We start from the raw sequence: 14221 nt of genomic DNA on the forward strand, positions 1-14221 counted from the left end.
TAATCTAGATGTTGCAATGTGATCACTTCCTGCTACTAGGTCCAAGAATACTACAGTAGTTCACTGTAGCCTGTTAGTGAGGTATGAAACTAGTGCTGCAGGCACAAAACCTCAAAAATAAACAAGTTTTTCATGGTTCACTGCCTGTTAGGGTTTCCTGCCCATGGCAATCAAGTGTACTGAATTGCAATAAGAATAACAGGGAACCTGATGAAGACACAGATCATGAGGCCCTGATCTTGTGCATACATCTTTATTAGAGCTTCAACATCATCTGTAGAATATAAAAACAATACATTTACCCAAAAGCACTGTTTGTTGTCCTATTCTATCAATTCATACATTTCTTGGCCATTATTTGATGTCACCTAGGACTCAACATAACTAATATTTACCGTAATTAGCAATTATAATGTCTGAAAACAGCTAAGCTTACTCATCCTATGGTCGTATTTACCAGAGGAGGCTTTACAGCAGGTGAAAAGTACTCAATAGTTGAAAGACATATGGGGTTAGCAGGATCCTGAAACAGATACAAACATACAATCGAGAGAACAAAATCTTCTACTGAGATACAAGACTATGTTCACAATTCAGCAAAGAATGAAGCCAGAATTAATGTTTATTGGGGTCTGAAAACACATGGGGTTTCTGACACTGCATACAGAAACTATCTGCTAGTCTGGTGTCAGTTATTCAAATTCCTCATGAAATATTTCAGTTATATCTTGACAGAGTGCAATAACAGAAACTGAAAAATGTTGCATGATGAAACTCAGATGGCCACAATGTTGAGTAGTGTTGATCCAGTCCTTCAGGAATATACCCACAGAACCGCCGTCCCCAGTGTCAAACTTCAGAGACAACCCTGAGGAAGACTCACTGCACTCAGGAAAGCTTCCTGAAACAGACGGCAGGTATACGATATCAGTAGCACCATCTTCAGCACAGTTGTCAATGGTGATCCAGCCATGATGAGGCACCATCATGTAAATATCTCTTCCCTCTCCTCCAATTAGATAATCCCCGTCTACTACAGACACAAGGACATCATCTCCATCTGAACCTTTAAGAAGGGCAGGTTCATACCCAGAGACCAGGATGTCAGAGTAGATGGTGCCGATAACGTTTTCCACATCTGTCAGCACGTCTCCCTCTGCATCAGCCTGGTGTCCTTCTCCACTCAGCAGGTTCACGTAAACCCCTTCACCCTTCCCATGATCCCCCTGGTAGAGCACTGTGTCTCTCCCAGAGCCCCCGTCCATCACGTCTGCTCCTGGTCCTGGAATGAAGTTGTCCCAGCCTGGACCTCCCATCAAGGTGTCATCTCCATCTTCTCCATACAGGGTGTCATCTCCAGAGCTCCCACGTATGATGTCATTTCCCTGCCCACCTATCAGCGTGTCATGCCCATCACCTCCATCTATGATGTCATGTTTAGAGCCACCAAACAGGGCGTTATCCAGATCATTACCTTCAATGTAGTTGGACTGACTGGTGCAGCCCTGAACCGTGTAGACAGTAGACAGATTTCTCTGTGAACCCAAATTTATGTGGCAGTCTAACTGTTGGTCTTTTAGAATCACTTTGTAAGCCTCAATCCAGGGATCTTGAAGTACCTGAGACTGGTTTGTCATAGGAGACCTGACCCAGAAATGAACTCCATCAGCACTCTGGAAGCTTAAGTGCTGATGTTTTTGTCCTGCTCTGTAATTCTTCAGCCTCACTTCCATGTCCTGCCCTTTCTCATTGGCTGAAATGATGACATCATGATTATCTGCATGAACTGTGAGTGGATTGGTCAGAAATTCTGCCTGAAACAGCACAGTGTCTTCCTTTCCATCCTCTGCAAAGTTATCGATGACTATGTGAGTTCCATATTCTGGTTTTACAGTGTAAGTGTCTTTACCTTCTCCACCTGTCATCGCCCCTCCCCCAGTGAAAGGGTCCAGCAGGTTGTCCTTGTCATTTCCTATCATGGTGTCATAACCAGATGATCCATACATTTCCACCACAGAAACAAACTCTCTGTTGTTCATTAGCATCATTTGATCAGATGTCTTAGTCCTGTAATCAACAGTCTGTGGAAGTTTTAGCTGGTCTCCACATTTGCTGGAATTTGTTTCCAGATTGAAAGTGATTCCATCTGCTGTACGAACCTGCAGGTGCTGTGACTTCACTGAACTAAACCACTGTTCAAGGTGGACTTGCTCTCTGTTGGTTATCAGCCTTCCACTTGGTATCATAAATGGTATAAACCGGGAAAATGGAGAAAAAAAAATCAGGTCTGGCCCAGAGCATTGGATTTCAATGTGCTCATAGTTTACTTGTAAGAAAAGTGTATCGAGAGCAAAGTCTGGTGAGTAGTTGTCGATAGTTTTAAGTCCAAGATTTGGTGTTACAACGTACAAGTCCTGACCTCCACGACCCTGGAGAAAATCTGCTCCTTCTCCTGGAATTATGGTGTTTCCTTGGCCATTTCCTTTAATATTGTCATCTAGGTTTGAGCCACGAACTTCAGTGACATTTTGCAAAGCCTCATCTGTTTCTAGATCGACCTCAAGGGGAGATGGAGACTTACTGTAATCTATGATTTGGCTCAGGATACACTTACTGTGGAATGGATCAGGCTGACTGCAGAGAGATGTGTCTGCAGACAGACTAAAGGTGATCAGATCTTTTGTGACAACTAACAAATGTCTGTCTTCTTCTGAACTAAACCAATTTATCAGAGTAACATCAGACCAGATGTCGCTAAAAGGCATTAATATTAAACTGGTCCCTTCTACTTTAGTTTTAAAGTCATGCAGGTTTGCCTCTATTATTACCATGTCCATTTTTTTATCCATGGAGTAGTTTTCAATCATCACTTTAGAATCTTTCTTCTCGTTCACCACATAAACATCTTCTCCCTCTCCCCCCTTCATATAGTCCCTGCCCCCTCCGCCGTCTATCATGTTTGTCTGTGCGTTCCCGGTCAGCCTGTCATTGTGAGGAGACCCCATGATGTTGGTGACAGTGTTGAGAAGAGGGTCAGTAGTGTCCACTGTCTGACCTTCAGATTTAGACATCAAGTTCAACCCTCTGGCCACAAGCTTCACAGTGGAAATCACAGTTGGAGAAATACCAAACAAAACTCCATCTGCTGATATAATGTTTATATGCTGGTATTCTTCTCCTGTAAACCAGTCCATCATCATCACATTATGGTCACCACAATACTGTAAAACAACACTGTTCCCAGTTTTAGTCACTGATATTTGATTGTAATTGACACTGAGAATGAGAACATCCATTGTTTTCTGAGGGTCGTAGTTATTGATGATGGCGTTGCCTCCATCTTTAGGAATGATGTACGTGTCTTTTCCACCCTGACCTTCTACGTAGCTCCTCTGAGGGCCCAGGTAGAAGGTGTCGTCTCCTTCTTTACCATACAGCTGATAGTAATAGCTCAGCATGACTTCCATTATATGTTTGTCTGGGTTTGTCTGAACGGCATAAAAATTATTTTCTTTACTATTTCCACTATAATGTCCATATCTGGAGTTCTGAATTTCCTTATAACCAGAAACTACTCTTATTGATCCAGCTGGTATAAATAGCAAGATTCTTATTTGTATGTTACTATATTCTAATGAATGTGATTCTCCAGTGCCCAAAATGACATCATCTGTCTCATGTGTGTCAATATTCCAGCAATGTCTCCCGATGCTTTCATCAGCTGATACAAAATCATCCATACAGAATTCTGAGGAACCCTGATCAGAGAGACAGAACGTGATGCCCCCTCCATTCCAGGAACTCTCACCTCCTGTAAAATCAATGGCCTTTCTCCCAGCTTGGACTTCTGTTGTGGAATAATATTTATGGTAGTCAGATATTTGTTCTACAAGCTTGTGTCCATTCTCTATCTCACGATAAGGATAGGTGACAAAGAAACTTGCTACATCAAGTATAAAATGAACAAAGCCCTTCTCAAGACCTCTGAAAAATGCTCCTATCTTATCAAGAATCGTGGCGTCTGGTGGAAGCTTGTTAAACTCATCCTGGATATCAACATAGATGTCATCAATAAGCATTCGAATTGCATTCACTGCAAGGCTGATTGGAGCTATAAATGGTGCTAGTTCTGGGGCCACAAGTTCCACAACATCCAAAGCAAGAATTAGAGTGTCAAGGGCTAAATCGATTTTCCCCAGTGTATCATGTCTTTTGCTGTCCTCTATGATATTGTAAATGCTAAAGCCAATTCCAGCAAGAGGCAATACTACAAGAGCGCGTTTGGTTACAGGGTTTTTTAACGCAGTTGCTATGGTCTTCATTACTTTGCTTCCTGCAGTAGCAGAAACTCGCTTCCCAACTGCAGCCAGAGCCATTCCTGTGGTTCCATGGACAGTTTGTAGAGTACCCATAATTCCATGCTCTATGTCTCCTTGTTCAAATGCTCGTACTGCCCCCTGAGCTCCCAGCATAAGCCCCATTGTTCCCAGTGCCATCCCAGTTTGCTCCATGTGCCCAGACATCATGTGAGTGGGAGTTGTGGTAGAAACTTCATCCATGCTTTTCCAAATCTTTTCCATTTGAGTTTGGCTTTCTGATGGTAGTTTCATCTTCCATTCAATAATTTCATCTGGATTTTTTACGGATATCATTTCACATTTAAATTCTCCATCGTTGATGATCACACTGTCTGGTTTCACATGAAGTTCCTGCACTTTCTCACCAAATGTTCTCTGTAGTTCAGTGTGAACATGTTCTGCCAGTAAGGTGGATGATCTGTAGTAGTGTGATGAAAGTTTTAGAGAACTCTCCACATCAGCAGCTGAATGAACATCACGTAGTGTAACTGCCCCATTATGTGATCCTCCCAAGACTCCAGAGGACTGAGGCTGTGAACTGGTTACTTCATTGAACTTATTATATTTTTGTTTTAATGTTGTAGGTTCTTTTGGCTTGTCATTGTTATTATAAAGATAATTTAACACATTTCCATTAAATACATCTTCTGTGATTTTGGGTTGTCCTGAAGTAGACTTAAGCCATTCAGATGCAAGTTTGTTTTCATTTTCAGTTAAGGTCTTCAGGTCATTTTTTAACTCAGATGGAGTTTTTGTATAACGTTTATTGTTTAATTTACTTGACCCTTTGTCTGAGGCTGACCCTCTAAATCCTCTTTCATTCGGGGAGATCCAAGTGTTTTGTCGGGCCATGGGAAGCTCCTCTAAGAGAAACTTTATGCCTTTTTCTTTAACATTGTTATCACTGCTCTGGGCAATTTCCAAAGCCATTAGATTAAGGGGTAAAGTCCGGAAATTTCTAGAGGACTCTGACATCCAAGTTGCCAAAAAATACACACTAAACCAAGACTCTGTTTCCATGTCGTATGTCCCTGCTGTGTATGAACCCTCTAGAGTCTGCTTGCAGTATTGAGCATAACCGTGCCTATCTTTTATGTTATTACGAATTTTGAAGTAATTTTCTTTTCCAATGTGTTTTTTAATGCATTTCTGAACCTCATACATTACATTATCTTCATTGTCATTTTCTTTAAGCCTTTTTCCAACAGGATAAACATATAAATTTTTACTGTTTACCTCAAAAATCCAGTCATTTATCATCACAAATGTATCTGAATCATCCCCATATTTTGCATTATGATGAATCACATTTAAGAGATCATTACCAGATTTTATTTCACGGCACTTCTGAAGGATAGCTTTAATATCTCCTTTCTCTTTTACAGATATATCCACATTCAAGTCAGGTTTTGGATTTTGTTTTGGATTTTTGTGGTATTGTCTGAGTTGGTATCTGAGTTTGTCAAGTTTTTTTACATCAAGAATCAGATAATTTTCATTTTGTAAATTAGGCTGTACCCAAATCCTGTCTATGACTGATATACTGTCATAATCTGCAAAAAGAGCCCAACAGATTCCCTCAATCTCAGTTATGTGCTCAAAATGTGCATATGTTTCCACAAACGTTTGAGGGCTCTCTGGCCAGTTACTTCGGTAATCTGTGATGTCAGTTGGGCCCAAGACATTTCTTTCAGCAGAAAACATTTCTTGGCCTCTGCTGCCAGACTGAATCTGAGTAAGAACTTCCCCATTTTTGTCAAGCTTTACTATGATTTTCTTGCTGTCATCACTGTGTCTCCAGACTAATCCATCTGTTCTAATGTCTGCAGTAATCTTCTCTCCAGAATGGAAAACTTGAACCAGTGTGTTTCTCAAGTGAAGCTCTGTTTCTATTGATCTAGCATGAAGCTCTTTAAGTAGAGTGTTCCTGAAGGTTTCATCTGACCCAACGTCACAGCCCACCACACTAATGGTTTTGATCTGGTTCTCCTCAATGTTCATGTGTGTAATGATCTCTGCTACCTCCTCAGCTTCATAGCCTGCCAGCCTCATTTTTCCATCACTGCTTTTCTTCCCATGACCTACAAGCACCAGTCTGCTTTCTGCAGAAAGAGGCACTGGGTCTCCTTTGATTAATTTGGGCCTCTGATTCTCCAGTATGTAGACAGAGCTCACAGTGGGATGTTTCTCATAGAGAAATGTAGCAGCATCTCGGACTATGGGGTCATCCTCCATGATGAGAATGTGCTGTGTGTCGTACTGAGTGGTGTGGTCCACAGGCCTCTTTGGGACCTGATATTCAACAGCTGCTCCTGCATCCTCCATAATCTGGTAAACATGATCATTCTGGATGGTGGTTTCTAAGACAGCATTGATGTCATGTGATCTGAAAACACTCAGGAAGTTATTTCTAAACGTTCTGCTGATGTTGCCAGTGATGGAGAACAGGGAAGCCTCATGGAATGAAAGTATTAACATCAGAGATGACAGAGATGATCCAGAGAAGCCTGACAGAGTGTCTCCATCTTCTGAGATTCTCCCAATTATCTTTATAACTGTGCCACTGCCAGCCACTGAAGAGCATGAGTCAGAGTTCAGACAGGTGGGATTGACCTTGGTAGAGTAGTGAGGGTCTTCACTGTACTCCTCTTCAGCCTTCCTTATGGTCTCTGGTTCATTGTCCATAATGAGGATGAGTTTATTTCTGTAGGTGTAAGATACTTCAGATGCAAACAGTAAAGCATCATGGGCTTTTTGTCCTTCAATGTTCTTCAGAAAATTATTTAGATCCTTAAACACACAAATGATTTTAGTTAATATTACTGATTAAAATGTTTACATACATATTTTCTTAAAAATATGTTATACCATTATTCAGATAATGAAACAGCCATTGCTATGAAATTAAATTGTTTGGCAAATTGAACACTTAACTGTTTACTATAGAATCAGAACTTGCATTACAAAGTATGTGTAAATGTGATTTGATTTTACCATTATTTACCTGTAATTTTTTCCTCCATGTACTAATTAGGAGTAAAACACACACAATTAATTTCACCAGCACAAAGTAAAACAAAATATTTGGAATTAGGGTTAAAAATACACAACCACCATCTAAGCTACAAGTCATTCTGTTGAATCACTTCCCACATTACCCCACAGGATACAAGACATTTTGAATTTCTGTATATGCATTATGAGTCAGATTGTTATCATTTGATACACATTGTAAAAATGAAATGTTACAACAGTATAATGTGTGTCTTTTTGCTTACCTGTGGTAATGAGCAGGACTCAAAACACTTAAACTTCCTTTTGTCCAACTGAGCAGCACACTGTGTTGTTGTAAGGAGATATAATGACTATGATTTTTGTGTACAAAATCTCAATACAAGGAATGTTAAATGCATAGGATTGTGTGAAAATGTTCACATAAATAAATAGATTGATAGATAAATGAATAAATGGCCTTGCTGCTGATTCTTGGCACATTTTAACACAATTGTTTGATGTACAGCTCAAATCTAAAATAGCAAACAAGAACTATGACTAGCTACAACTTTTGACAATGCTACATTCAAAAATGGTTTAAATCGAATATCAAAGAAATATATGGGTACATGCTAAAAGCCCTAATACTCTTTCTGTTAGTAATTCTAACATCTAACACCTAACATCTAAATAGTTGGAAATCTGTTGCTGGGACAGCTTTTTTTAATGCATCATAATTAAAAACTTTCTGTCACATTACAGCCCCAAACCCCTCCCTTTGGTCGTGTGTATGTGTAGTCCATATCTATATATGTACTTCCTGTGGGTGTGCCTGTTTGTGTATTTGTTCACCCGTCTCGTTAGTCCAATATCTTACACACGGTGCTGGTTATGTTGTTACGGAACAGCTCCGGACCCTTCCCTGTGGGCGTGTCATTATGTCGTCTGCGTGTCGTTATGTCCATGTTTGTACTTCCGTGGGTGTGGGTTGTTTGTGAGCGTGTTCGTTTGTTACACCTGTGCCTTGTCTCGAGGTCACGTGGGTCTGTGTAACTCACCTATTTAATGTGCGTTCGCGCAGTGTCGTGTGCTCGTCTTTGTCTAAAGCTACGTGTCTGTATGAGTGTGTGTGCGCTACTCCTGCTACGCACGGAGCTAACACTTGTCATTACAATAAATGTTCTATGTTTCACCGTACTCGTCTTGGTGCCTGCCTCCTACACCCTGACGTTACAGAAAGACGAGCCGATAAGAAGAAGGTATGCCTGGATACGCCACCAGGGCGCCTAAGGGAAAGAGAAAGAGCCGACGTCATCACGGCTCTTCCCCAGTCCGGCGTCCTGAAGCCCCCGTCTCCGAGCAGGAGATGATGCAGAACCCCGTCTGCGCGTACATGCTCTGCGCCGCTCGGAATACAGAGGACGCTGAGATGGCAAAACACGTCCGCCAGTCCGCCGTGCGCATGTGGGAGGACCAACACCCCACCGCGTCCCTAGAGCCGCCACCCAGGGCTGTGGGCAGTTGTGTTTCAGGGGTGGGGAGAACCAGGTCCCGGCACGCGCCCTCTTCCGAGCGGGTGCCTGAGAGCGCCGAGGAGAGGAGAGAGGAGATGTTCCTCCAGGCGGCGTGGAGAGAGGGGCTCCGCGCTATGACGCGCAAAACCAAACCCCCTGGCTGAAATCGGAGAGGGTACGGAGGACCCGCTGGTCATGTACGCGGGGATGGTAAGCGCCAACCCTCCAGAGGATGAGTCCGGGAGTGAGGACTCGGAGGAGGAAGAGAAGGAGGGTGGAGCCGGCTACTCACCTTCAGTCTACTCCGCGCCGACTGTGTACTACGGCGAGGAGAAGGAAGACACCAGCCCTCCGCCGTCAGAGTGGTCAGAGAACACTGAACACTCTGATGAAGAGGAGAAGGAGGTGGTCAGCCCCCCTCCGTCGTGGTACTCAGCCCCGTCGGGAGACGAAGAGCAGGGCGAGGAGAGCGAGGGGGAAAGTCTCTGGTCAGTGAGCTCGCTCCCGACCGTTTATAAAGGGGGTGGGAGCGGACCGAACAGTCCGCCCGCGTCGGAGAGTGGGGACTCCTGTGGGGAGGAGCCCATGGAGCACTCACGGTGTGAGACCCCCGCTCGGTCCATGGACTGGAGCGTAGCCGAGGAGGAAGAGCCGGCGATGGACACCACCCCCGATACCGGAGCCAGGGGAGGCTGGCCTGGCACAGGAGGGGCCTCCTACGGGGTTTCCCAGAGTGGGGGAAGGGACGCCGGCAGGCTTATGGGGCGGTAAGCCCCTGCGGCAATCCCGGAGGAGGGAGCCACGGACCTGGGAGGATGGTTGCCACGAGACCCGCCTGTCACGCTGCCTCCAAGCGGGCTACCAGTCGCGCTGCACCTCGCGCGTCTACCGGTAGTGCTGTCCCCAAGCGGTCGACCAGTCGCGCTGCTCCTCGCGCGTCCGCCAGAGGTGCGTCCCCCAAGCGGTCGACCAGTCGCGCTGCACCTCGCGCGTCCGCCAGATGTGCGTCCCCCAAGCGGTCGACCGGTCGCGCTACACCCAGCGCGTCCGCTAGCCGTGCGGCACCTGGCGGTGAGCGGGCGGAACAGGCGGGAGGAGTACCGCCTTCTGCAGCGTCTCCAGCCCCCGGAGCCTTCGCGCCGCTACTGGCGTTGCCTCAGGCGGGATGCCTGGCTCCGGTTATGAATGTCTGTGTACCCGTGTTTGTGTGAGTCCCAATGTGTCTCCCGAACCCACTGTTCCCGTTTGTGCCTTGTGTGTTCAGCGTCCCTGTGTGCATGTTCGTGCTTGTGCCATTGTTTAATGTTTTCTCCCCTGTCTTCCCAGGGAGGGTGTGCTAGAGCTGTTCGCGGCGGTTCCCGCCATCGGGGGTGACGGCTCTCGGAGGCTCGTGATCCCGGCGGCTCCGGACCTGCCCATCGGTGTTGGTTCGGGGCTTTCCAGCTGTGCGGGGCGCTCCGGGAGTAGCAAGCTCCTGGTGGGGGGTTCTGTTACGAAACAGCTCCGGACCCTTCCCTGTGGGCGTGTCATTATGTCGTCTGCGTGTCATTATGTCCATGTTTGTACTTCCGTGGGTGTGGGTTGTTTGTGAGCGTGTTCGTTTGTTACACCAGTGCCTTGTCTCGAGGTCACGTGGGTCTGTGTAACTCACCTATTTAATGTGCGTTCGCGCAGTGTCGTGTGCTCGTCTTTGTCTAAAGCTACATGTCTGTATGAGTGTGTGTGCGCAACTCCTGCTACGCACGGAGCTAACACTTGTCATTACAATAAATGTTCTATGTTTCACCGTACTCGTCTTGGTGCCTGCCTCCTACGCCCGGACGTTACATATGTGTTATGTATATATTGTGTGAGTTAGTCTTGTCCTGTGATCATCTTTGTGAGTCTCATATGTGTTCTATGTTAGGTGTTGTTAAAAAACACTGTTTATTCAATAATATTCATCTCTGCATCCGCAAACCCTCGCAGGTTACAGGATATGTTTAAACATTGAGAAGAAATGAAGCTGTTCATGATATTCAGCTTGTTTGATTTTTAATGTCATACCAAACAACAATAACACAATAAGTGTGAATTACTTTCTAAATAACACCATTAAACACTTGCTAAATAACACTATCAAATATCACCACAGCGAATGTCTGGTGGAGCTTCATGTGTTACACATCCATGATCTGCCCAGTTTTTCCAACTTTACCAACAGAAAACTAATCCACACTGGTGAAACCATGTTCACATCAGTAGAATGCCAGGTGTGTTAATCCAGGTGAGTGTGTAAGAAGATGTTTCATATACAATGGAAGCACATTTCTCCCAACAAGCTCTTTCCTTGATAGATTTTCGTCACTCAAGCTTTAATATTTGGATCTCATGCTCTGCCTTTAAATACTGTTGAATATTTAAACCATTTAAACCAGTTATGTCCCACACACTATACTTACTAATGACGGTCTCCTCCCACTGGTCTGATGTGATGGGCCAGTCCCTTCAGTCTGTGCAGGGAGGCCAGGTCAGACCCCAGATGCTCCCAGTCACGCTCATCCAGCTCTGGGGGGGGGGGTAATGTTTTTAAAAGTGTTGTTTTTGTTTTGTTTAAGTCCTGTCTGTCTATAGTATTAGCTTACCTAGTTCTGCAGTTGTGCAAATAAGCAAGAGCGCCACCCACAGGAGCCCCTGTGCTACTGCCATCATCACTCCTGATACTTTTGTTTCCCTGTGGACCAGTGTTAATGATACTCTTCAGATAATTTGATTACATAATTCTATAGCACAAACTCATGACAATCAGGATGTGCAGTCTTAATAATGAGAGCATAACATCGAATTCTATTACAATTTATTACTTTGAAGCAAAAATGGTCTTCGTTCCAAACATGCTGATTAACAGGAAGTTGTACTTATACCATCATCTGTACTGTGTAACAGTATCAAGTTTTATTGATTTGAAACTGAAGAAAACTCCTTATCTTCAGAACATTTTGATTCACACCAGATTCTTCAGAATGTTTGCTATTGAAATGACAAACCCTCATCCTGTGCTTTTGCTGTTCACACAGTCCATGTCGTTCAACCAATGTTGCACTACATATGGAACAGTAAACTCGGAAAAGGATCTGGACACTGGTTAAAACAACAACACTGTCATAAACACAACAATACTGTCGTAAGATCAACAACACTGTCATAAACACAACAACACTGTCGTAAGAACAACACTGTCATAAATGCAACAACATTGTTGTAAGAACAACAACATTGTGATAAATACAACACTGTCATAAACACAACAACACTGACAAACGCAACAACACTGTCGTAAGAACAATAATACTGTCATGAACACAAAAAACCTGTTATAAACACAACAACACTGCCATAAACACAAGAACACTGTCATAAGAACAATAATACTGTTATAAACACAACAACACTATTATAAGAACAACAACACTGTCAATCATAACAACACTGTCGTAAGAACAACAACACTGTCATAAACACAACAACACTGTCATAAACACAACAACACTTTTGTCGTCATTGAACAGGACTTTTTTTTTTCAAAAGAACTTTTGATTTCTCCAGTGACCCACATGATGACTCTCGGTCTAAACCACAAGCATGATGTAACCGATCACATAAAGAACCGGCACTAGTTTCTGCAGAGGACCAGCACAGTCCCCAGTAATGAACTCAATAATGTGTTTTTCCACAATCAGCATTGGACACACCAGTACTGGCAGAACTTTGGTTTTGTTTCCCAGCTTTCCACAAGGTCTCACACACTCAGTATCATACCACAACATCTCCACACAAACCAGGCAAAATGAATGATTCATGACTCTCTGGTATGTATTATTAATGCCTAAATTTCCCAAATAATTGTGTTCTTGACTGACTCTTCAAACCAAAACATGTAGTTCATCTGACACTACAAATTGGAAACATTATCCCTCAAATAATTTTCTCAGGGCACACATTCTCATTAAATTATCATTCTAATACTATTAAATATGCTACATGTTTACTGCCTTTGTTTGCAAAAGCGCATACTCATAGATTCTCTGTTATGTATCATTAATGCCTAAACGTTCTGACTGTGGGTGTGCATGACCAACTCAACACACATACAACTGGAACTACAAACTAGACTTTATTCCTTATGCATTTTTCTTGGGGAGCCCATCTTCTCATTAAAATGTCTTCTATGAAGTACGCAACATGTTTGTTCATAAAATCAGCAACAATAACACCAAATTCATTGGCTAAATAAACAAGCTATGTGAGAAGAGCTGAAAGCAGGTAACTTTCCCTCCAGTAAGACCATTAATATGAATCATATCAACTCCAGCATCAGGACAAGTCCTACATACATGGACAATTCATGGAGTTTGCCTTCAAAAAGACAAAGAAACCATAATGTACCCCATCTAAAAGTCTTGTCATAGCACGAACGACCCTTGAGAAGTTTCACTTCTGTAAGGCAAAGCAGACACACATGCAGTGTTTGATTCATAATGCACAATAACATTAAAACATTGCCTAACTGCAAATGGACAAAGACAGCACCAAATGAAACAACCAAAGCAGTTCTGTGGGACTACAATCAAATGCCATATGAGATCAAACAATGACACTATGTTGAAGCCAATCAACACATTTCTATGAGTAATGATCAATCGTTACCTGCTGGTATTGTGTGTGCATGGCATAGTGACTGACACTGCAGCAATTTCTACATTACCTTTGAGTAATTGTTTCAGAAATCTAAACACAGTAATACTACATGTATTCATGTAGATCTACATGTATTCTGTGGAGAGTCTTACCTTTGAGATGCTTTCAGCCTGTGTGGTCTGACTGCTAAATGAACAACGAATGTTAAAGTAAGCAGTCTGCAGTCTTTTGAACAGGTCAAGGACAACCCAGGCAACTTCCGTACATCTGTCAGTGTCTAAATCATAGCCAGTTATATTGTGGAACACTTCTGAGTTGAGGTTTCCATTACTGGTTGCAGGAATGCGGGGCAGAGGTAGTTAAATACCAAAACTACAAGCCCCACAGTTATATGTTTTATAGTTACATTTTAACTTTCATACTTGCATACTTGCTCCTGGCTTGATTACGCTCTCAAAGACAGTTCAGCAAAAAACTGAGTTACATAATTTATGTGTAATATCATTTGTGTAAATTTTAAGTTAAATTCTGTTACAACCAATACAGAATTTCATAGCAAAGAAAAATGAATTTCGACATTTGTTTAGACACTTTATGTTCTTTATAAAATGTACAATATAAAAGTACTTCCTGAATTTGGAGTAATGAAATTCAGTCATGAAACTATAAAATTATGTG

At 43.0% G+C, this 14221-nt stretch overlaps 1 protein-coding gene across 1 annotated transcript; it reads right to left on the reverse strand.

Annotated features, from left to right (window-relative positions):
• Window positions 1-237: 237 nt before the first annotated feature.
• Window positions 238-13832, reverse strand: LOC143517713 (uncharacterized). Its single transcript, XM_077010475.1, has 6 exons — window positions 13696-13832; window positions 11491-11579; window positions 11308-11413; window positions 7637-7696; window positions 7363-7384; window positions 238-7148 (listed from the first exon to the last, which is right to left on the reverse strand). The coding sequence occupies exons 2-6, from the start codon at window positions 11555-11557 to the stop codon at window positions 693-695; spliced, it is 6711 nt and encodes a 2236-aa protein (XP_076866590.1). The 5' UTR covers window positions 11558-11579; window positions 13696-13832; the 3' UTR covers window positions 238-692.
• Between the last annotated feature and the right edge of the window lie 389 nt (window positions 13833-14221).

This window comes from Brachyhypopomus gauderio, chromosome 6 (assembly GCF_052324685.1).
Source record: "Brachyhypopomus gauderio isolate BG-103 chromosome 6, BGAUD_0.2, whole genome shotgun sequence".
In the NCBI taxonomy this organism is placed as follows: Eukaryota; Metazoa; Chordata; class Actinopteri; order Gymnotiformes; family Hypopomidae; genus Brachyhypopomus; species Brachyhypopomus gauderio.